Raw genomic sequence first — 25,516 nt, 5'->3', positions numbered from 1 at the left:
CGAAGCAGTTATTATTCCACCAAGTTAAGTCCTGCTCACACTTAGCTACCTTTTTTAGAATTGTACTACTAGGATTTGGACTTTCAGTACTTGTCCAGGCAGCTTCAACAGTTTCCCCACTTTTATCATCTGAGAGCCACATTTCTTCGAATCTAAACACTTTCCTTTTCCCTGGAATCTCCAAGCCAAATAAGTTAATAAATAAAGGTAAATGGTCAGAAGAGTAATAGTGTAAGTGGTAGATTTTTGTACCTGGGAACCGTAAAAACCAATTGTTTGTTGCCAGACCCCTATCCAAGTGTTCCCAAATAGACTGACTAGACTCGAAATGTTTACTCCACGTGTACTTTGGACCCACAAATCCTAAATCCATAAGCCCACACTCATCAATTAAGTCTCTGAAATGTTGCATCTGATTAAAACTTCTTAAAGCTCCTCCCCTTTTTTCTTCTTGTCTAGTAATTTCGTTGAAGTCACCGGCACACAACTAGGGAATGTTTTGGTTACTGTTCAGACTTCTGAACTTGGTCCAAGCTTCATTCATTTTTGCTGCATCGGGTTCACCATAAAAGCCTGTGAACCTCCATTCATCTCTCTCATTTTTATTAATAACAGCATCAATATAGTATCTGTGGGAGCCTACTACTTTCAAGTTTATTGAATTTTTCCAAAACAAAACTAGGCCACCCCCTCTAATAGTTCTTGGTACCACCCACTTCTGATCAAAATTCATGTAACTAAGTGTACGGTCTAGCCTTACTTTATTTTCCCATGTTTCGGTTATAAACACAATAGAGGGATCTTTTGCTCGTAAAATACTTACAAGCTCTTTCTCTGTACGTAGGTTCCCAAGCCCACAACAGTTCCAAACTAGGAGATTCATTGCATTTGGCGGAGCTGGTCACCAGCTTCCGCCAATATCTTAGTTTAGGGACCATCTCCCTTGGAAACCTGACGCCTTTTTCCTGGTAACTCCGAGAGAACTCTACTGTCATCCTAGTTTCTTTTCCCCAAACTAGGAATAATACCCTCCTCAGGAAGAGATGGGTTTGTACCTACTGTCCTCATAAGCCGTGTCCACTTCCCCTAGATAGGAGCATGGGAAGGAGAAGCTTTGATGTTGGTGATGTCACATAAAACCTAGGGATCAAGATTTTCCTTTTGAATTATCGTAGTAGGTTCAGAAGGAAGCACCGAGTTTCAAGTGCTCATAAGGCCTTGGGGACAGCTGTAGTCAGTAGGGCAAATTGCCTTAGGTAAAGATGTAGCCCCCTCCACATTATTAACCAAATCAAATTTCCTAATACCCTCATCAATCTCAGCTAGTTTGGAAAGGAAAAGAGAATCATTAGAAACCATCTTGGAGAAAATTGTGGGATGCTGCTCCGGGGGTAAGTTAATTCCAACACTCGCCTCCCCTAAAGACTCAACTTTTCCTAGTGTAGTGGTTGACTCAAAATGAGAAAGAGAGTTGGAGTTAGTGGTGTTACCTCCCAATTCCGTTACCAAAACGGGCTAGGGCGCCGTCGAGTCTCCCTTTGGCCTGCCATCCTCCCCTACACCTGAGGCCACCATCTCCCCATTATCCTTCCCTGGGGTCTCCTGTTCAAACCACCCATGTACATAAAATAAATTCTTACTCCCCCTTTGAAAAGGAGCAGCTCTTAGGAACGAACCAAACTGTTGTTTTTCAGTCGACAATGATCCCTTACTGTGAAACCACAGTTTGCATTGTTTATCATCGTGGTCTAGGCGACCACGCCAGTAACACGTGTTAGGGAGCCTCTCATACTGAAAGCGAACCCACTATTTTTCACCATTCTTAAGCGTAATTACCCTTCCCTTACACAGAGGGAGAGATATGTCAATATTTACTTGAACTTGAAAAAAATTTCCACCATCATCCTCTGTGGACTTTGGGGACTTGTGGACCTCCCCAACTGTGTCACACAGACTTTTTGCCACCCTTCTCGACATAAAGCTGAGAGGGATATCATGCACTTGAACCCAAAACCAGGCTTTATCAAAGATCAGATTTTTTACCTGTGAACCTTCCTTATATCTTTTCAAGACCACAAGGTGTTTGTCAAAAGTCCAAGGTTGGTTTTAAAGGATCCTTTCCACGTCATGTGCATTATCAAACTCAAATAGGACTATATGTTTACCCAGATTGCGAACCTTGAAGCCTTTTTGTGACCTCCATAATTGCTTGAAGGTGCGAACCACTGCATTCATTACTAGAAACCGGGATGTGAGAAACTTTGCCGCCACAACAAATGCTATAAACTTTTGGATCCGTGGTAGAGTAAAGCCAGTATTTTCCTTCTCCGAGAGCGAAAACTTACTCCAATCTTTTGTTAAATCTTCCATGAGGAAAAAGCCCTTGAGAAGAAGACCGATGAGAAGGAGGAGTAGAGATTAGATAAGGAAAAGGTAATAGTGTTTCTCAGACCCCACGAAGCAAAGTACCCCACTAGTCTCGAGATACTCCTTTGGAGGCTCAAGAGGATAGAGAAATCAGACCGAACAAACAAAAGCAAGGTAAGAAAAAAATAATCTCTTTCTTAGAAGGGACAAAAACTACTACTGCCTAAAGAAAAGGGAAAGAACCCTAATCTCTAGTTAACAGCCTTAGAAATAGAGTTAGATGCAAAAGCTATTGACAATTGTTGACTTGTTAGCTAATTCTAAATTTCTCTAATAATGCTGTCCCTTCCATTGTGGATGATTGTAGGTTGTTGATTTCCAAGCTTCCCCATATTCGAATTATAAGTCATTAGTTTTGCGAAACAAACATCTGTGTTTGTGGTTTGGCAAGGATGGGCGCTAATCAAACCAATAATTTTTTGAAGTATAAATTTATTTTTTGTACCAAAAAAATTATTATAATAATAGAATGCATCGCATGACATGTGGATATTGAAATAAAGGAGAAAATAAGGAGAGGTTGTCTACCTTATGCAACCAAGAATTGTATGAAATTTTTTTTAATATAATTTACTAAATTTAGATATAAGTTAACATAATGTGTAATTTTATTATGAATAACTTAATAGGTAATTATTATATATTTTCACAAACTCATATATAGTAAAAAACTAGAGATCATTAAATTTCACATGGAAGGATTTTTTTTTTCTTTTTTTGGGTGCTTGGTTTAAGTCACAATTTATTTGAATTTCTATTACATTTAGTTAAATAGACTCATTGAGTTTATGAATTTAAAGGGTTTTAAAGTCTTGTTTTTAATTGGATTATTAAAATTTAGTGTTCAATTTGTATCAAAGTAAATTTTCCAATTTTTAATAAAGAGTAATTACTTTTTATTTTCCTTGGAATAACAAGTAAGTGTAACCACTTGCTATTGTGGAGATAATCACATAGGGAGACTAGGGATGGCAATGGGGTAGGACGGGGTCGAAGGAAAGGATCTTCGTCCCTACCCCGCATGGTTTTGTCTTGCCCTATCCCCACCCCGCATCACATGACGAGGAAAACTTTCTTACCCCATCCCCGCCCCTTGGGGCCTCGGGAAGTCCTGCCCCACCTTATAAAATTCTACTTTTTGTTAATTTGCCCTACAACTAGTATAATTTTTTTAATGAAACCTATTTCATTAATAAAAATATACTTGAAATTACAACTAAATTTATCCCTTCAAATCAAATCATTTTTAGAAAAAATTGAATAATATATCTAAGTGTTTAACAAGACAATTACAAAAAAAAAAAAAAAAAAAAATCTCATAGACATTTAACAAAATAAAGGCAAATATCTAAGTGTTTAACAAGACAATTACAAAAAAAAAAAAAAAAAAAAATCTCATAGACATTTAACAAAATAAAGGCAGACGACCACATTGGGTAGAATAAAATAAGCTAATATTGATATGTTTCTTTAAATTGTAGAGTATTAGGGTATGAAAAATTTACAATTATAACACTTAGCAACCCGGGGCGGGGTGGGGACGGGGAGAGGCGGGATGGGGCAGGGTGGATCTAAAAAGTCTAAACCTATCCTCGCTCCACCCCATGGTGTAGGACTAAAATCTTGCCTCATCTCGCCCCATCACCTTTGCGGGGCAAGAAAAACCCGCTTGAGGCGAAGCAAGGAGAGGCGGGGAAAAAAAAATTGCCATCCCTAAGGGAGACATGTCATGGGATATACAAGTAGGCTGGTTGTACTACCTCTTTGTGCTCGTGGCGAACCCTTAGTTATGGTTTTGGTGCAAGCATCCTCATTGAGCTATAAAAATTTTATAGATTCCAGTTAACTTAACTGATAAAGTTTTTGATAGTTGAATAAGAAATTTGGAGTTTAATTCCCACCTACACTTATCAACCATAGATTGAAACTCTATTAAAAAAAACTATAAAACTCTTGAAGATATCAATATAATTCATTGTATGAAAAGTAATAAAATGTCACATATTTTACCAAAAAAAGAAAAAAGAAACACACGAGTGAACATAGTAATGAATAATTTTGTCACGATTTACTCACCTAGGCTGTGGCCAAGAGGCGGATCCACATGCCCACTAGTGGCAACTTGCCGACTAGGGTGACATTAATCACAAGCTGTCCGTTCTTTTTTGCGCGTATAAGATTCAATACGGGGCCAATTAAAAGAGAGTTTGCAGTTAAAAGTGAAAAAGTCGAAAGCTATATATAAATTCAAATTGAACCCTCTTTCTCTCCCTACTGGGTGTGGTAAGGTTTCTACCAAAATTCAAATTGACGAAATAAGAAAAGAAAAGAAAAGAAAGCGAAATTTTGATTTTGAAACGCGTCGCGGTCAAGGTCACCAGGTTTTCCTCAATATATATTTATTTTTTCTCTTTCTCGCTATTAATTAATTTTATAATTCCTCTCAAAATTAATTGTTTTATAAATTTTGATTCCATTCCATCTCATGCTATCTATCAAAATATCTATATTATTTTTTTTTTCGATTTTTATTTAATATTTTTCTTGCGTGTCTGATTAGTTTTCCAAATTGCTATGGACGAATCGATGTATGTTTTAGAAAAATGAAAAAATTGAAAAATATTAAGGCATTGGATGATGATGATGAGGAAGTGGGTTTTCATATTTTATTTACGAAATCTGGTTTTCAATATTGTTTGTTGCACATACATTTTACTATGCAATTTATGTCAAATTCCTTTTTTTTTTTTTTGGTTTGCTCATGTATATGTTTTCATCAGATTAAAAAGGTCATTCATGCTGCTTTTTGTTATTCTCCATTATGGGTTATCAGTGTTGGTCCACGATTTTCTTAATTCTGTAGAAAAATTTGATTGCAAAATGAAACAATTCGGTGTTACTATATGCATTTTGGAAAGGGTCATCTGTGTTCATTTTTACTATATGAAAATTGTAAGATTGTTTATATTGAGCACACATTCAATTCTAGAGAGAGAGAGAGAGAGAGAGAGAGAGAGAGAGAGAGAGGCCTGTATGTATACAGACACAAATCTTTTAAGTCTTATAATGCTACTTCAACAAATATAAGGGTAGTACAACAAGTACAACAGGCTTGGGCCCATAAGTGGGCTCGAGCTAGTATAACTCGAACAACCCCCCTCAAACTCAAGGTGAGTTTTACTGACAGGATGATGAAATCGGCCTGGCGGATAACAAGCTCATTCTAGGGGGAGATCGAACAAAGCTATTGAGTGCCCTGAAGTAGATGATGTGAACAAACTGAAAGTTGATCTCAATATGTATTGTTCGCTCATGAAAGACATTGTTATGGACGATCTGATGACAATTCTGTTGCTGCAATGCACTATAATGGCTGAAGAGAGAGAAAGAGAGAGACACCTATATCCTATAGTAGCTAGTGAAACTAAAAAAGTTTAGAGGTAGTAAAAGCTAAGGCTCGATACTCAGTCCCAGTGTTAGAATGGGAAACAATCATTTATTTCTTTCTACACCAATAGATAAGAGATTCAACAAGGAGGAAACAGAGCCCCATGGTGGAATGGCAATTGATAGGGTCTCATACCTAGTCAGCATAGGTGTAAGCTTGAAGTACCAAAGAGGACTGGGGAGGAATGGAGGCTGTGAAACAATTTACGCTTGACATAGATGAGAATACAGAGAACAGTTGCAAAGTGTGTGGAGTGAGGAACTCCATATATTGACGGACTTGATGAACAACATAGGAGAGATATCAGCTCAAGTGACAAAATGATACACAAGGTTCCAACCAGTTGTTGGCACAATGTGACATCTTGGAGTGGTTTACCATCATGAGTAGTGAGGCATGCGTTAGTCTTTATAGGAGTATCAGCAATCTTTCTATTAGAGAGACATGCATGAAAAAGTAGATCTAAGGCATACTTAGTTGTGCTAGATAATATCCAATACTTAGCTGTTTTAGATAATATCCAATCAAGGAGGAAGTAATTTCAAGTTTAAGAATGTAGATGAGAGGGCTAAGATCCTTCATTACACATTCAACTGTATAGAGAGAGGCCTACATATATAGGCACAAATTCCTAGGTCAAATAATGCTAGTACAACATGTACCAGGGTAGGATGTAAGTTTCACAGGCTTGAGCTTGCAAGTGGGCTTGGGCTATTATAACTCTAAATGAAGCAGAGTAGAAAGGATAGGGAGCAAGGTAACTCAAAGGATGTAAAGTTTCCATGAAAACATGAAAATGGAATAATCCATGCAGAGTGAATTTGAAATGCAGCAAAATGTAAAATTATTATTATTATTATTTTTATGTTTAATGTCCATGTGTATACTTGTCTATTCTTGTTTCCTCTTTACATTTGTGTTAAAAAAAGACTGTGGTAGTTGCAAAATAAAAAGCTTCCACTTCATTTGGGAGGGGGAAAGGTGATGTAGGACCGTTAAGAAGTTCAGCACTATACTAGGTTTCTTGATGAATTCTTGAATAAGGATTATTGTTTAAGAGTTTAGGTTAGAAAAGTATGAATGTTGATGGCTGAAGTTTGCATCACAAAACAAAGCTTAAAATAAGTTGCTGAATTTTATTAATCAAAATATTCTAAAATAACATGACTACAAAAGAGCCTTTATATAGAGGCTATAGTTATCCTTTTCCTAGTAGGACTTGGATTCTAAATAACCTATTCCTAGAATGAATAGAAATACTAATAATAATTAAATAAAAGACTTTATAATACGAAAACATAAAATAAGACTCATGGGCCTTTGGTACGGCCAAGGACAACCCTTTCTAGATTTCTAGAAATTACCAAATTGCCCTTATTCTAATAAAACTTAATTAAAACTGATCCAGCAGCTTCTCAACCTAAAAGACTCAATACTAATAACTAAATGACCTATCAAGGGTGCAAAGAAAGTCCAACATCAAAACTAGACCACAATTCTTGAATCTTTGTATATTTAATCTTCTTTTTCCTTAAGCTCTTCCTTGTCCTCATCAAAAGGGGGGAGGGGGGAGGAATGGAACATATAGAATTTTTAAAGAATATTCCTTCCATAATCACATTTGAGAGTTTATAAAGAATGAAATGGAAGTCCATACCATATTTGAGAGTTTAAGTAGGAGGGAAAGGAGGGGAATGGATTAGTGATACTTGAAATTCTTTGTCTAATTCCTCATGATGCCCCTTATATTTTGCCAAATTTCCTATATTATCCATCTGAACCCAAGTCCAGCCCTATAAAAACTTAATACATAAGGTAATTAGAAACAAAAAAAAACCAGAAGCAATACAAAATAAACATTATAATCACAAAATTAGCGTTTGGGACAAGGCTGAGGTTGATAGAATTGAATACAAATCAAGAAGAGAAAGGCCCACCTGAATCATGCTCTATGAATGAAAATGGAAAAACCCAGTCTGCACATTGTCACACCAACTCATTATGAAATGAACATGAACCCTGACCATAACCGTATCATTCGATAAATACCTCCTAAACATTATTTTCGCTCTTTTTGATAGGTTTTTATTGATTCATTCTAGAACAGTATACAGTATTAAAACTCAATTGTGTATGGCGGGCCTTTACCTAAATAGCAAAGGACTCTCAAGTAGATTTTTTATACCATTCTAAGCAAGCTGTGCGTGTGCCATATCTTCACCTCAACTTGAGGGGAGTATTGAAATATATAGTCTAGATCTCATTTAAATTTGCAAATTTTAACCCTTGTGGGGGTTCATGCATAATTTGCATACTATGATTTGAGTATAATAGAATCGGTGTTAGGGTTAATCAAATAAACCTAACACAAGATTTTCTCCAAAATATAATATATATGGGGTTTTAATTTGGAGGGAACACAATTCTTGAACGTTTGAAGATATTGAGAGACCTGTAGATCTATTGAAGTCTTTGCTAGCTGGGATTTTGTTTGAGTGGTCTTGTATTTGGGGTTTTACGCATTGTATTTCCATGTCTAATTTCCTTATTTCTGTTAGCTCTTCCCTTTGATTTGTTTGTATCCGTTTCAAGTGCTGTGGGTTTACTATTGTAAACACATTGTACTTTTCTTATCAATAAAATTTTTATTAACTATAAAAAAAAAAAAAAAGGGTTGGACTATGATGCCAAATGATTAGAGAGGAATAGTAATAGAAAGGAGAGGGAATACAATTGAGTCCATGAATATAAAGATCATTTCCTAGAGTGTAAGAGGTCTGAATTGTGGGGTTGACAGTCAGAAACCTACTGTAAAGAAGATCAAAATAAAATTAATATAATGCTCTTTCTATGCTCTTTTCATTGATCCTTACATGGACAAGATAATTTGTGATTGATCCAAGGATATATTTATTTGCTATAATCCTTGGTATTAACTTAAAATGTAATGTTATTATTCATTTTTTAGTGCTCACCTTGAGGTTGGGCCTTGGTGCAATGGCAAGTGCCTTTCACCCAAAGCACATGTTGAGGGTTTGAGTCTGAAATCAGCCTTTTAAAGAAAGAGATGAGGTTGTGTATCAATTATATCTCCCAAAACCTACAGAAGCGGGAGCTTTGTGCACTGGATACGACTATTTACTTTCTAGTGCTCACCTCACTCTCTTTTCAAATTCTTCTTGTCTTTGTTTACATAGAATATTTGAGTGAGTGTAGAACTACTTTCTATACCATTTTGAAATGCCTTATTATTGTCAATTCTCAGTAATGCTTAAGGTACCATCAACCTTGGGATATTGAATAGGATCTTCATGGAAATTAACTTGGTCTGTAAGTAACCCTTAAGTGCCCTATAAGTTACATTTTAGTTCTCGTACTATCTTAAATTACAGTGAGATGCTTTGTGGAACTAACTCTTTTTTAGGGGGAAGGGGTGGTGGATATTTATGGGGTTGTGGGATGAAATAGTGGTTGTTTAAGATTGAAAAAGTTAGAGACCGATAAGAATGATTTATATTCTTTGTTCTTGTAATGATCTTTTTGATAAGTAATAAGTTTTATTGATATCAAAAAAGGGACACCCTAGAATACAGGGGTCAACAAATCAAGTACAAAAATTACAAGAATCAAGAAAATAAAAAAAAGAAGAGAATGATTGGTTTCGCAAAGCAGAAAACCAATCCAATAAAGTTCTAAAGAAAAATAACTTGAGGTCTGGTATGGATCTCTCATTATCTTCAAAACGCCTACTATTTCTTTCCCTCCTAAGATACCACATTAAACAATGGGGAACAATTAACCATATATGAATATTTCGATGATGTCCAAGCCTGCCTTGCCAACAAGTTAGGAGCCCCACAATTGACTACAGCATAACCCAACTTACTCCAATTAAACCCAAAACTGTAGACCACAAATCCATAGCAACTGGACAATGAAGAAAGAGATGGTCAACCGATTCACCATTATACTTGCACATATAATACCAATCCAATATCCAAACCTTCCTTGTGGTGATCTTTATCTTCATGAAGTAGTAGTAGGGGGTGTAGACAAAGTCTAATCAACCAAAAGAACCAACCAAAGAAATGCAATCATGTGGTGGTGAACCTCCCATTCTAATTCAGTGCTCTGGTGGGTTCCCTTAACCAAGCCATTGCCTATGAGCTGTTGGCTCATTCTTCAACAGGCATGCAGTCAGAGCCCTTGGCTCCTCCCACTGCTTGAGAGCTTACAGTTTGGTGTTCTATTTTATTCTCTGATGGGGGTTGACAAATAAATAATCCAAAACTGAGAATATTGGTTCACTTTGCGGTATACAGAATTAAGAAACTGAGTTCCAACCAATCAACTGCTACATATCTGTGTGTGTGTCTGTGTTTGTCATATTGAACATTAACTTTGAATTTTGAAGGTCTTATGAGATTGGCTATGAATGTGGTTAACTGTGCATGTTTCCATTCGATCCTTGACATAACCTTTGGATATTCACCTATTACTTGCTCCATCTCTTTGCCTCAAGTTCTCTCTTCTTAGTAAACTGATGGAAGAAATATGTTTGCTTTTTTAACTTGAATAATTAGTTGAATACTTTCTTAGGTAAATTTTGTAGGTTTTATTTATTTTTTATTTTTAATATTTTTATATGTCTGAATCCATGTAAGTTTTAGATGTGTTATTACTTATTAGGGAATTATTCCTTGTTTATGTTTTTATTTTAAAAACGTTTATGATTTAGTCCTTATTTTCTAGGAAAGGGAGAGAAGCAATTTTACTAGACATTCATTTGGTGAGCGTTTACGCATCTTGAAGTGGTTTAGTTCTCAGTATTTGATTGGCTAACCCATGTTACTATTTGAATTTAAAGTGCTTATCTTCCATGCTAAACTGTCGTACTTCCTGTCTGGCAGAGGGTTACTGATTTGGACTTAGTTTGGACTTTGGAGAGGCTAGAGATATGGTGAAGTTAACCATGATAGCTCGTGTTACTGATGGCCTACCATTAGCAGAAGGGCTGGATGCAGGTCGGGATCCACAAGATGAATTCTACAAGCAGCAGGCTAAATCCATATTCAAAAATTTGTCAAAGGGCCATAACGAATCCTCAAGAATGTCGATAGAAACTGGTCCCTATATATTCCAGTATCCTGATTTTTGTTGTCACTTATTATATTGTTAAAAATTTACAAGTTGTGTCATATGGATGGAACCACCATCCCTTACTTTGTCCATTTTCTTGTTTATTTTTCTAAACTCTTTTTTCATTCTGATTTCAACTTAATTATCTGTCTTAAGTGTCTTTTCTATTTGCTTTGAAATTGCATGCCAGTCAAATATGAGGATGTTCTTTACCAAGAATAGAATATCTTGGTACTAAGTTGGTACTGCAATATCTCCACTTGTTAGAGTCTGGCTTTTTTTTTTTTGGTTGAAAAAGGTTTGCAATGGTTATGACCTTTTAGATGCCAGAGCACAGTTAGAGGGGTGTGAAAGAAATGGTAAAATCCCGTAAAGGGTGGGGTGGAGAAGACAAACTGTGCTGGATTCCTTCCAAAGGCTACAAATTTCTATGAAGTTTTGAGAGCTCTAGTGAAGGCTCTACATTCCCATGGAAGAGTATTTGGAAGACCAAGGCTCCTATGAGAGTGACTTTTGTTGCTCCATAGCATTAGGGAAAATCCTAATCCTGACAATCATATAATAGTGATAGATTGGTGCTGCAGGCGTAAGACGAGGGGGGAAACCTCTAACAATTTGCTCCTCCATTTTAATGCAAACAAAGAACTTTGACATGATTCTATGTTTGTTTGGGGTGTGGTGGGCTATATCTAAAAGAGTGGTGGATTGTTGGCTTTGTTGAAAAGTATTGTTTGGTAGTGGGTTGGGCTCAGCGGTTGTACTGTTTCCTTGACAGGTCAAAACTGCCACAGCATGACGATATTTTCTATTAAGAACATGTTGCCTTTTAATCTATGAAAAACCCATGACATTTAGTTTTCTAAACATTTGAGTTTCATGAGATTATACCTTCTTGCCTTCTATACCATTTGTAACTTGGACACCTTGACACAAGTATTCAGCTACATCATTGAAGGCCGTGTTTGTTATCTGACTATGTGTGATCGTTCTTATCCAAAAAAATTAGCTTTTCAGTACTTGGAAGAGCTCAAGAATGAGTTTGAGAGAGTCAATGGGGATCAAATTGAAACTGCAGCTAGACCTTATGCATTCATTAAATTTGGTATTACTTCAGTGGAAAGGGGGGGGGGGGGGGGGGGGGGTGGTTTATTAGATACATATATACAGAAAATTAAGAAATTGTATTTGGACACCCGCTCTCAACGGAATATTGCAAAGTTGAATGATGAACTCTATGAAGTTCAGCAAATAATGACCCGGAATGTGCAGGAAGTTCTTGGTGTTGGTGAAAAGTTGGACCGTAAGTTCCCTTGCTCTCTTCTCTCTCTCTCTCTCTCTCTCTTACTATGAAACTTCCTGTTTATATGATTAATGTTGAAGCGAGGTCTTGTTCATTACTAGGTTGTTGGTTGACTTCTTTTTTCCCCCAACATGGACTGCTGCATTTAATAAACACTTGGTTAAATTTGCGGGTTGTGCCAAATTAAATGAATAACAATTTGTATTGCATTGCATGTGGCTATGAATTGGCAAGCTTTCATCATAAAGCAAAAAATTGTTTTATTGAACCCCATTCACAATTCGCTTTTGAATCTTAAAACATTTCACTGCCACTTTTCTTCTTTCCTTGATGAGTTCTTGGACCTGACTTTATTTCAATTCTCCAGCTGGCCTTTCCCTGGTTATTTGATTTGTTCGCCTGATAAGTATTCTCAATCTCCCTAAAAGATGCCAAGGTGACACAACCAGTGATGTAGGGAAGCTTTTTGTATTTATTTTTCTTGAAGCTTGTATCATTCAGATTATGGATGTTGTACATAATAATAAGTGGTGGGTTATGTTTTTAGAGGAACTGGTTGCTGGAAATTTCCTGGCAGCAACAGATTGGGGGTTTTAAGGTTGGTTTGGAAGAGTTAGTTGCTGTCAAAAGATTGAGAAAATCTTTTGAAGAGTTTTAAAATGTATGAGCGAAGGGTTGTGGGTTGGGGTTGAAAAGGAAGGAACTGCTGGCATTTTTAGTCTTAATTTTTACTTGTATCAACATGGAAGAGCAAATGTTGAACTTGACAATTTATATTTGTCACCTTGAACATAATCTAAACAAATATGAGAAGAGAAATCCTGGCTCATAATAACTAGCCAATCAAGGCATCAAGGCCCTCTGGTCTCAAAGGAAGAGTTGGTTAGAACTATCCTTAATGAGGTTAGTTGGAGAGCTGGTGCTTTCATTCCTGAGAAATGTTCTGCTAGAGTTAAGAAGCTTTGTACTGACTTGAAAATTAACTTGAAGTTCTGGTTGATTTGGGCTGGTTTGTTCTGTGTGTTGACTGTAGGTATATTTTTGTAGTTGGGTTGGTAGTTTCTGGTCTGGTAGTATGCTGTCTTGACCAGTGTTGATTTTTTCGTTTCCTTGTTAGCAGCTTAGCTGCTTGTTCTGGGTTTTGCGCTGTATTGTATATCTTTGGTAATGAAATCATCTTATTCTTGGAGTTGATATTCTTTCCAGGGCATGCCTAGTTTTGTGCTACCTAAGAAGTTGAAAGCTTTGAAGGAAGACGTTCGTTGGTGGAATATAAGAGAAGTTGGAACTGTAGGGGTGAATAAGAAGAGGGTTGTTGGAGGAGTTGGTGAGGCTATATGAGAAGGATGGGGTTAATGGGCTCACACTAGCAGAAAAGATGGAAAGGGATGGAGTGACATCAGAAGTGAAGCAGTTGGCTTCATTGGAGGAAATATCGTGGAGACAAAAATCTAGAGTTTTGTGGCTTAAGGAGGGAGATAACAACAAGTTTTTCCATTTTATGGAAAATTCTTATAGAAGGAATAACCATTTGGGTAATTTAGAGGCGGATGGTGTGGTATAGGAAGAGGAGTCAGAGGTGATTGACCAGGTGGTGGAATTTTATCAGAAGTTGTATATGGAGACAGAGATATGGAGACTAGTGGTGGATGACTTGAATTTTGATAATATTGGGGCAGTGGAGAATGGGTTGCTTGAATAGAGATTTGAGGAGGAGGAAATTCTACAAGTTATGCATGATATGGAGGGGGATAAAGCTTCGGTACTAGATGGGTTCACGATGGCACTTTTTCATCATTGCTGGAGGGTCATGGAGAGTGATATTTTAGCTCTCTTTGAGGAGTTTTACGAATATGGTAATTTGAGTAGTCCCTAAATGCTTCATTTATTTCTCTTATTCCGAAGAAACATAAAACCTCTAATATAAGAGATTTTAGATCAATAAGTTTGGTGGGTAGTGTCTATAAGATCTTGGCCAAGGGCATATTGTTTGAGAGGGGTGTTGGATGCCTCATTTTTGAATTTCAAAATGCTTTTGTGTTTTGGGGGGGGGGGGGGGGTCGTCAGATTTTGGATTTAGTTTTGGTATTTGTGGTGTGTCATCAACACCAAAATAGCATAGTCTAGTGTCTCCATTAAGAACTAATTTGTTACTAATTTACACTCGCTTGAAGTTGAACTGTTGAAACATTGCCAATGAAATAAACTATGATTTTTTTTTTTTTGTGATAAGTAAAGGAATTTTATTCAAAAACTTAATAATGAGTCACCTGAGTATACAAGAAGTATACAGCTGGGACCAAAATAATCAAATATATAAATTACAAGCATCTATCAAACTTAGACCGAAAAAATAGAATGACTTTCTATGATAAACACCATCCAATAGAGTTTTAAAGAAAAAAGTTTTAAATCAGTTATAGTCCTTTCAGAATCTTCAAAACACTGGTTGTTTTTCTCCCGCCCAATGCACCACATCAAACAATGAGGGACATCCATCCAAATAACACAATTACGATGATGACCAAAATTTCCTTGCCAACAAGCAAGGAGCTCAACCACGTCTTTGGCATCCCTAGTGGATACCAAACAAGGTGAAACCATCGACCACAACTCATAAACAATAGGACAATGTAGTAAAGATGGTCTACCGATTCTCCATTACTTTTGCACATATAACACCAATCTAGTATCAACACTTTCTTCTTACGTAAATTATCAATAGTCAAGATAGTTCCTAACGCTACAATCCAAACAAAAATGCAACTCTGGAAGGAACCTCTTTCTTTCAAATACTTCTCTAGGGAAAGGATTGATTACATACACCCAACAAAGCCTGATAGTAACTGCTTACCTCAAAGCCCTTGCTCTTAGCAGATGTCCAACACATTTTATCCTCACCAATACCTCTCAATGAGACTCCATATATAACATATGAAGCACGGATGCATTTCCAGATTCGGATGCAGTGGGACTCGGCAATTTTTGAAAAAGTAGGGTGCGGGTGCAGTGATTAAAAATTATTAAAAATATTTTTATTTATATTTTCTATATATTTTTACTATTAAAATATTCTTAAAAAACACGTTACTATGGCCTTGGCTCACAAGACAAAGAAAGAATAAGGCAAGAAACAAAAAACAAAAAAGAAAACACAAAAAAAAGCAACAAATATTTAGAATAAAATTGAGGAATGACAGATTTAGGATGTTTGGGCCTCATTCAAAGCCAATTTCGGCTATTCCGGCATGATTCAAGGCCAATACGACTCGACTCTGGCCGAATTAGCCCGGTTTGGTGTGAATCAGCCCAAATCGGTGTGAATTGAAGCCAAGTTGGTGCGAATCCGGGGAAAAAAANTGGTTGCAAATGAGTGGGTTGACAGTCAAATTCGTAGTAGATTCTGGGTGTAATTTGTAAACGTACATAGAAAAGCCTATGATCTGTAAATTGGGAGGCGTTGCTTTACTTGTTAGGGAGGATAGATTTTGGAGCTAGATGGTGGCAATGGATACATTATGTATATCTTCCGTCCAATTTTTAGTATTAGTTAATGGTCTCTAGCCTTTTTTTACATAATACGAGAGGCTTAAGACAAGGGGATCCTTTTTCTCCTATGTTATCTCTCTTAATGATGGAAGTGTTTACTAGAATACTTAGACGGATGGAGGGGACTGGTATTATCAGGGTTTTCAAGGTGCATGGAGTGGGAGGTGATGAGTTTTGTGTATCTCATCTATTATTTGCAGATGATACTATACTTTTCAGTGATACCAGTGTCAGCACATTTTCATATTAGGATGTTGCTGACTTTATTCACAATGGTTATAGGGCTAAGGATTAATGTTAGTAAAAGTGAGATGGTTTAGATTAGTGATGTGGATAATCTAGACACTCTAGTTGATATATTGGGTTGCGAGGTTGGGAGTTTGCCTATGTCATACCTTGGTATGCCATTGGGAGCTTCCTATAAGTCATCCTTTGTTTGGAATCCGATTTTGGAGAAACTGGAAAGACAGTTGGCAAGATGGAAGAAAATTATCTTTCTAAGGAGGGTTGCCTGACCCTTCTTAAGAGTATGCTTTCGAGCATTCCCACTTATTTGTCTTTGTTCACCATTTCTACTAGAGTGGCTAATAGGATTGAGAAGTTACAAAGATTTTCTTCGGTGAGGTTTAGTGGATGAGCAAAAAATTTATTTGGTAGGACAGGATAAGGTGTGTTATCATATGGTTGATGGTGAGTTGGGTATCAGGAAAATTAATACCTTTAATAAAGCCCTTCTAGGTAAGTGGTTGTGGTGGTTTGGGGTTGAGGAGATGCTTTATGTTTGTGATAGCCTTGAATTTTGGGGGGGGGGGGGGCTGGTACTCCATGTTGCAAAGAGTTTCACATTGGTGTGGTTTATGGCAAGTTATATGGATGGGGTGGGAGAGTTTTAGTAAGTTCACTTATTTTGAGGTTGGGTTGGGGAGTAGGTTTCGGTTTTGGCATGATTGCTGGTGTGGGGAGTAGCTGTTGAAAATAACTTTCTCGATTTTATTTGAGATTGCTACTTATTGGGAGGTTTTTGTGGCTGATATGTTGGTGAGTCATATGGTGAGGAAGGGCAGAGTTGGAATATACAGTTCCAACATAGTTTTTTTCATGCTTTGGAGTCACAGATCCTCAAATGAGGATGGAGGATAGGATGATCACAGAATCCTCCAAATGAGGATGGAGGGTAGGATGAGGTTGGGGTTGAAGTCAAAGGGGAATTTTGACACAATCCTTTTTTGGTGCTTTGAGGGGTTCTAACTCTACTACTTTTCTTGTCCTTTGAAAAGCATTTGGGGTGTGAAGGCCCCATGTCAAGTGTCCTTTGTTTGGCCAGCTGCATGGGGGAATATTTTTATAGGTGATTATTTGGGAAGGGGCGTTCCAATTGTGGATTGGTGTTGTCTATGCCAGTGTAGTGGGGAGAGTGTTGATCACCTTTTGTTGCACTGTGGTGAAGTCTCTGGTTATGGAGTCTTGCTTTAGACTGTTTGGTGTTGCTTGGGTTTTACCCAAGAGTTATTGATTTATTAGCAGGATGGACAAACTGGTTGGGGAAGCAGTGTTCGAATATTTAGAATTTGGTACCACATTGTGTGATGTGGATTATTTGGGGGAGCGCAATAGTCATATTTTTGAGGACGTGGAGCTTAACGGGGATCAGCTTTTAGCTTTATTTGCAGGGACCTTGTTTGATTAGTCTCATGGTGGGTTTTACTTTAGTGAATCCATTCCATTGTTTTTAGATTCCCTTTCTTCTTGTACATGGTTTTTGTTTTGTTTTTGTTTCTTTTCTCTTGTTTGAACATAATGAAGTAGTCTTCTCTTAATACAAGTTTTCTTACCTATTAAAAAAAAAACAAAAAAACAAAAAAAGGAAGTGTTGCTTACAACCATGAGCAATATTATCTCTTGGTTTGTTTAGCGTTGGATGGAATATCTTACCATTCCTGTTAAAACTTAATTTAGAAGAAAGCCATTAGTATGATTTTCAAGGTAACAAAGAGTATGAATTTGGAAGAAACTATGGCATAAAAGAATATATGTGACTATCCAAGGGTGGAGGGAGGGGGGCCATGACCCCTGGCTTTTCAAATTTCTCCCTCCCATCTATTTTACTAATTAAAGTTTTAGAATATGTGTAAATTTTACTTGATCCTCCCCTTCATATTAAAAGAAAATTATACAAGCACTCATTTAAAGTATAAATGTCTCATTGTTTATTTCAATATTCACTTTTGTAGTCATATATAACTCATTAACTTAGGAGCATTAAAAGTATTGTTTCCAAAAATATATGAGTAAATTTCTTTTGCAAAAGCTCCTTTTCTTTTCCAAAAACAAACTATTTTTCATTTTCCATTTAAAGAGGGATATAGAAAGGCATGGATAATGTGTTTGTGTTATTTTGTGGATTTAAAAATTATTGATATGTTGGCTTTTAGACACTGCCTGTGTGCCTTGTTTTATTTTTCCCTATTATTGATTTTCAATGAAGTTTATTACTTATCAAAAAAAAAAAAATTTATTGATATGTTTGGCTCCTAAAAAACTTTTTGTCTCCGCCACTGGCCGATGCTAATACTTGATGTTTTTCTAATATGATTTTCAGTTATCATTTGATGAGGTTTGAGGGATTCCCCAGTGTTTCCAGCACCTCTTGTGGTGCCTGGGCACTGGGGTTCCCATCAGGACCCCTCTTTACCTAGCCAAAAAAAATAATTATCCTTTGAAGTATTAATTATAATGCATACCCAGATTGTATGTTTTTCTTTTTCTAATTATGCAGATGTTAGTGAGAAAAAAGAGAGAGTTATCATTTAATGTACTAATTATATTGCATATACTGATTGTATGTTTTTCTTTTTAACATATGCAGATGTGAGTGAGATGTCCAGTCGTTTGACTCTGAATCTCGCATATATGCTGATAAGGCAAGAGATCTAAATCGACAGGTCAGTCTTTTTTTTATTGCTCATTTTTCCCTTTGCTGCTACACAAATCCATTTCTAATCTTTCATCTTTTATTGGTAGTTTTATTGTGACACAATAGTAGTACTTAGTGCTACCATTTATGTTTCTTTAATGCTTTTTTTTGCACTTAGTTTTCCACTGTCTCTGCTTTTGTTAGTATTGGCACTTAGTTTTAGTTGGTGCGAATCCGGGGAAAAAAAAAAAAACTTACACTCAGCACCAACGCGTGGGCAAAGGTGTCGGTTGCCGCACCCCGCGTCGGGCCGTGTTAGACGGTGTGGCACCCTCCTAGCCGCCTCGGTACTTCCTTGTATATAACATTCCAAAAAATAGACAAAGAATCTGACTCCCTATCATGAATTTCTCGCAAGAATTCTAAGTCCCAAGAAAACCCCTGTTAGGAAACTATATGAGATCAGCCACATAAGCCTCCTTATCATTACTGATTCTAAATAAATCTGGAAAACACGTACTTAAAGGATTATCCCCACACCAGACATCATGCCAAAATTTCACTCGTCCCATCTCCAATCTGAAACTGAATGTAACGAGAAAAAGTAGACCAACCACTACTAATAGTTTTCTATAAACTCACCCCTTAGGAGCTTGGAACAGAATTAGAGCACTAATCTCCCTCCTCAACTCCATATTTAGCCCTTATAACCCCTCTCCATAACACTTCTCTCTTATACCCAAATCACCACAATCATTTTCCCAACAGTGCTTCATTAAAGTATCTCAAATTTCAAATTGCTAGACCCCCAGATTGGATAGGAGAGCATACCTTGGACCAATTCACCAAGTTACGTTTAGAATCATCTCCCAGACCACCCCAAAGAAAATTTTGTAGAAGTTGTTCTATACGGTATGCTATATTTGCCGTAATTGGAAAAAGGGAGAGGAGATAAGCAGGTAAACTGGATAAGTACTTTTTATGAGAGTAAGTCTCCCCCCTTTGGATAGATACAATCTTTTCCATCTTGCTAACCTCCTTTCCACCTTCTCAATGATGGGATTCCAAACTGCTCTATCTTTCCATTTTGCATCCAATGGAAGACCTAAATATTTCATAGGAAGTGAGCTCTGTTTACAACCCAATGCATCTACTAGCATCTCAAAATTTGGAACTACTCTCACAAGAACTAGTTCAGACTTATCCAAATTAATTTTCAATCCCAATACAATCTCAAACCATGACAAAATCAAGTGCAAAAACATCTGGTCAATATCAGCATCGCACATGACTAACGTATCATCTGCAAAGAGAAGATGAGTTACCTATAAGTGATCACTTGTGGAGGTACCCACACTACATCCAAACAATCGACCTTCTGTCACCGCCTTATCCAAACTATGAAATGTTGGGTAGTAGCAACGCATTTGTGAAATATTGTGTGTATTTTGGGATTGAGTTTTACTTAAGAATTATTAATTCTGAGGAGATACTCTAGAATTTTAATTTTAGAAGTAAAAATCCCTTGGGATTTAAGAAATCTGAAAGTTTTCATGGATGGAGAATTTTTTGGTGAAGTAATTTTAGCACTTAAATAAAAAATTGGCAATTTTGGTGATTTCTTCTTTTTAATTGACCATTTAGTAAGGTACTTGCATGTTTGATGCACAAAATAAGCCTTAATGAGTTTTGACACCAATTTTGATATAGGACCTTTATGAGTTCAACATTAAATTAAGGTTCTTGATGAGGGTTTAATGTTTAAGAGTTTAGGTATAATAAGATTGAATCTTGTATTAATTTTGTTAAATTACCAAATGTCCTAAATGCTTAGTTAAATGGGTGTTAGAGTAAGCCAAAGATCGAACTCAGGATCTCCTACTCTGATATAATTTAAATTATCGATTGTTCCAAGAGCTTAAGATGTTAGGAAGTGGTGAATTTAATCATTTAACCATAGTTCTAATAAGTTTGATGGCTGTTTAGTGTTAAAATAGTGAATTGAATGAGAAACAAAGTAAGATAAATCCTAGGCAAAAACACCTAAGTTTTCCTAATCAATCACATTAAGGAAGGAGAATGTGACCACACACTTAAAATACGTTGTTGGAATTTTATTAAAATCATCTATATGTCCTTTATTGAGTACATAAAGATTCTTTATAGACTATTTCCAATTCTAATCCAATAAGGACTAGGACTTGTAAATAGTGTTTTCCTAGAAAGATTAGGATTCCTGATAACGAATAAAGTTGGTTAAGAAATTCTAAACCAAATAAAGAAAGGACCCAAAACAGAAAATAAAACTCATGGGTCTCCGCTAGTACGATATTTGGTGTGATGGGGAAGCTTCAATACCAGATCATATGTTGTTTTGTAATAACTCTGTGCAATGGGCTTTGAATTTTATGAGACAGATACATGACAAGGAGTTGGAGGCCTTATTTTCTTTTTTGGATTTAATTTATTGTACTTCAGTGCAAGGCAGTGGAGAGGATAAGCTTTGTTGGAAGCCATATGCACAAAAAGGATTTGATGTTAAATCATAATATTGATTTATAGCATCTAATGGCAATATGAGTTTCCCCTAGAAATGCGTCTGGAAGCCTAAATTTCCAAGAAAAAGTTGTTTTCTTTTTGTGGATTGCTGCATTGTGGAGAATCTTAACAATAGACAATATGAGAAAAAGGAATATCATTGTGGTAAGTTGGTGCTACATGTGTAAAAGGAGTGGGGAGACAGTTGATCATTTACCCCTCCATTGCTCTACTGCTAAAGAATTGTGGACTATGGTTTTCAATCTTTTGGGGTTCATTAGGCGATGCTTAAAGGTGTTTTGGATTTATTAGCTTGTAGGCAATTTTGATTTGGTAGACATTGGAATAGAAAATTTTGGAAGGCAACTCCTCACTACTTAATGAGGTGTGTATCAGTGCATGCCGAAAAAGGAATAGTAGAAATTTTAATTGGAGCGAAAGGACCATCTTAGATTTCAAACTGATGTTCTTTAGAGCCTTGTTTGAATGGATGACATTGTTAGGATTATTTACTATTTCATAATCACACTTTTTAGATTTGATTTTTCATTGTAATTTTGCTTGATTTTGGGTGTGCCTATTGTATACATCCTGTGTACTTGGGTTTTATGCCACTTTATTTCAATAGGATATTTTTACTTGTATATAAAAAATTAAAGTAGCCTATGAAAGGTGCCAAGAAGGCTCAACATTGAAAGTTTGAAACTAGGCAATAATTCTTGGATATTCTTGGTATTAAATGTTGTTCTTACTTTAATTCTTGAATATTTTGGTATTAAATGTTGTTCTTACTTATACTCTTTACTATCTGCATCAATGTTAGAAAAGGAAGTTTGGGAATCCTATAAGTGGAAAAATTTGGAGTGCAGTTCCTAAATGCTTCATTTAAATAGATGTATTTAAAACGAGGGATTTGAATTTGAATTTGAATTTGAATTTTTAGTTTAAATGAAATTCAAAAAGTATGAGAGGGAATTTATTTTTTTGGTATTGATGAAATTTATGGATGGATTTGAAATGATTAGATGAAAACTATTATTTCAAATTCGTAACATCATGAATGTTTTGTTGGAACAAAATCTCCAAAGCTAAAATAATTTTCTGGTGTGAAATTTATATAAAGCAATTGATATTAGCAATTGTTCAAAGTCCTTGATTTTAAACTATCATTTTCAAATGCAACCTTATGCATTTTGTGGATTTTTGGATAGAACAAAAAAACCACAAATTTAATGGTGTTGAACTTCTTTCCAATTAACTTTGGTCCATTTTTGTAAAATCTTTTTAACTGAGTGGTTGTTTTAGGCAAAATCTGGTGTTTGTTGCTTTTATTATTATTATTATTAAATATTTTGTAGATCTCCTTAATTTTGGATTATAACATTTGGAGATCTCCCTTATATATTTTAATGAATGTGTTACTCGTAGAAAAAAGAGAAGGGAAGTGTAGATATTTTACTTTTAGAAGCAATAAAGCGACTGCATTCTCTAGAAGTAGCAAAGAAGTACTTAAAGGAAGCTGAGCATGTTGTTCCAAAAGAGAATGAACTGGACTTAGGTCCGGTACCTGGCTGAACCTGCTAGTCTGGTCCGGTCTAGTTTTTAAAACTATTTTAGCAACTCAGCACAGCATGAATTTAAAACTTTTAAAAACATGCACTGGAATTTTGTTTTCATGAACAATTTTTTCTGCACAATCAATTAGTGTAGTATCATATTTAATATTTTAAAACTAGTTCCGGTTTCCTTCATTTGATTTATTATGTCTCCCCCCCCCCCATTAGCCATGCAAAATTCTGTTCCAAGTTTTAAATGTGTTATACTCTTTTGATGTCTTTTGAATTCTTGAAAACAAATTAGAATGAGGGATTTGGCTTCTAGTTGTGTTTTCTTATCCCATTCTATTGATCTAATTTTAGGCGTTGATCCGGAAGTGGGCACCAGTTGGGATTGTCATTGCTGTCGTTCTTCTCCTTTTTTGGGTAAAAAACAAGATATGGTGATCCTTTTGCTCATGCATTTCAGCTGGCATCATTGTCAATTATCACATGCCAGATGGAGTACGTTTCAGGATTGTGCAGAGTTTTGGTATGGGGTACATATCCATACTAAGGAAGAGCAGTGGATATTATCAGGTGTTCAAGCCTCAGTTATATAAGTCGATTAAAGGGAAAAATGTACTTGGTAAAATTTAGAAGAGATCGATCCTTTTATTGTTATTACTTTTATAATATAACTAAACAAATTAGGCTCATCGTTCATACAGCCATGTATCTACTCGGATTCGATGATATATTCTAAAAAGGAGAAATTTCAATTATTTGTTTCTTTTCCTCGTACTAAATGGCCCACCAGAAATGATTTATTTGTTGTCCATATCTTTGGATTCTCATTGATCTCTTAGTTTGCGCATTGTGTATTAAAAATTGTGGCGGATTTTTCATTTCCCTCTTGCTTAAGACAATTTTGATATTGTCAACAGAGAAGGTGGGTGGGGACAAGAGAACATGGGAAGACTATCTACACGAACATAAAGTTGAAAATAGGTTGTTCTTTCTGTTAGTTGATTCTGCAGCTGTTACTAAAGGACCACTGAGAGAAACAACAACTAATACACTTACTTGGAAATACCAGCAAAATGACAGAAATTCAGAAGATATCATAAAATGTATGTATCAGCAAGGTTATTGGTAGAAAAATGTGATAGAAAGATTTGAGATAGTATGTTTGGATAGAGCAGTATGCCAGGTCATCGTAGCCAATCAATTATTATGCCAATGAAGCTTTTGATGGTGACTAATTTTCAGAGAGAAATTCTGAGGAAAAAACACTAGAAGATGATGTCCAGCTCAACCCGGCACTCGCATATAGCTTTTACAAAAATAATGGTAGAGTTATTGTCATCCTTGGTTTTGAACCACAACTACAAGATGGTCCCCAAAAATCCATTAAGCTCTTTATATATGGATCATCTATAGGTTCATAGAAAACTTGAAAATGAATTTGGGAGAGAAAATCATGCCACACTTGGGAACTCACAAAATTCTATTTTGGTCATTTAGCCTTAGGTTAGTTGCTAGTATTTTATAACACACCATATGATTTTTGATATATGATTAATATTTTTTATTATTTCGATATATATCATTTATCATTAAACTGAGACACTAATTGGTTTTTAGTGCAAGCGAGAATAGAACCTCAGATCTCTTATTTGACAACAAGAGACTCTAACAATTGAGCTAATTGGAACCTCCTCGATATATATCTTTTAAGTGTATTGTGATACTATACAATACATAATAACGGTATCTTGTTTATCACTTGATACACTTTAACGTACTTGATTACATCATTTTTATTTACATTTTTTAGAAAAGATATATATTTAAATTTTTTTTTTTTGGGGGAAAAAAAGGCACTTCCCCCCTAAATCTATGGGAATTTCACAATTCCCCTCTAAACTATAGAATGCACTATCCCCTTAACTATTGAAAATAAGCAAATACCCCATGCTCGTTTGATTACTAGAATATTCCACATGAAAAAAAATTTAAAATTCCCTTTAAGGGGATGTCAAATGACCCAACGTTTCTAGATAATGTCATTCAAAGAACCCACAAGATTTTATTTTTATTTACCACAACTTAAAAACTTTCCTCTAAAATTCTCATCCGTGAATGCTATATTAACTAGAGCTTGATACAGATAGTAACATTATTTTTGCTGGCTTATACCTTTTACTTGTGGCGGAGCAATGATTCTGATTCAAGGGTGGCAAGATTAATATATATAAATATATTTATTTATTTATATGAAGACAAAATTAATTCAATTTTTTTTTTATTAATAGAAGGAAAAATCACTTAATTTATTAAAAAAATGATTAACTTAAAAAATATAATGTAAATGTAAGTTATATATATTTTTTTGTTATGTTTTTTTCATGCTTGATTTCAATTTATTTTTACAAGCCTAGTATTAGAGTTAGTACAATCAATGTTACACCTAAACTTCTTCATTAATTAAGTTGACTATAAAAATATATTTCAAATAAGTAAAAAAAAAAAATCATTAATATATTAAGTTCAAATATTAATCTAAATATAAGATATTCAAATTTTTTTTTTTAATACTTAAAATTAAAATGAAAAAAAAAAAAAAAAACTTAGAAGTATTAACAATATGATCATATACATGA

General features: G+C 35.5%; 1 protein-coding gene across 1 annotated transcript; it reads left to right on the top strand.

Annotated features, from left to right (window-relative positions):
* Positions 1 to 4,626: 4,626 nt before the first annotated feature.
* On the top strand, positions 4,627 to 23,635 carry LOC112010733 (25.3 kDa vesicle transport protein SEC22-1). The gene is given in 7 exon segments (XM_024043088.2): positions 4,627 to 4,808; positions 10,786 to 11,017; positions 11,956 to 12,116; positions 12,168 to 12,314; positions 18,730 to 18,756; positions 18,759 to 18,805; positions 23,235 to 23,635. Coding segments are annotated over 6 exon segments (651 nt in total). The 5' UTR covers positions 4,627 to 4,808; positions 10,786 to 10,832; the 3' UTR covers positions 23,319 to 23,635.
* The last annotated feature ends 1,881 nt before the right edge of the window (positions 23,636 to 25,516 follow it).

This window comes from Quercus suber, unplaced genomic scaffold (genome assembly GCF_002906115.3).
Source record: "Quercus suber isolate HL8 unplaced genomic scaffold, Cork oak 2.0 scaffold_504, whole genome shotgun sequence".
NCBI classification, from domain to species: Eukaryota; Viridiplantae; Streptophyta; class Magnoliopsida; order Fagales; family Fagaceae; genus Quercus; species Quercus suber.
Note: the sequence above shows the minus strand (reverse complement) of the source record. Positions and strands in the feature narration are given on the sequence as shown.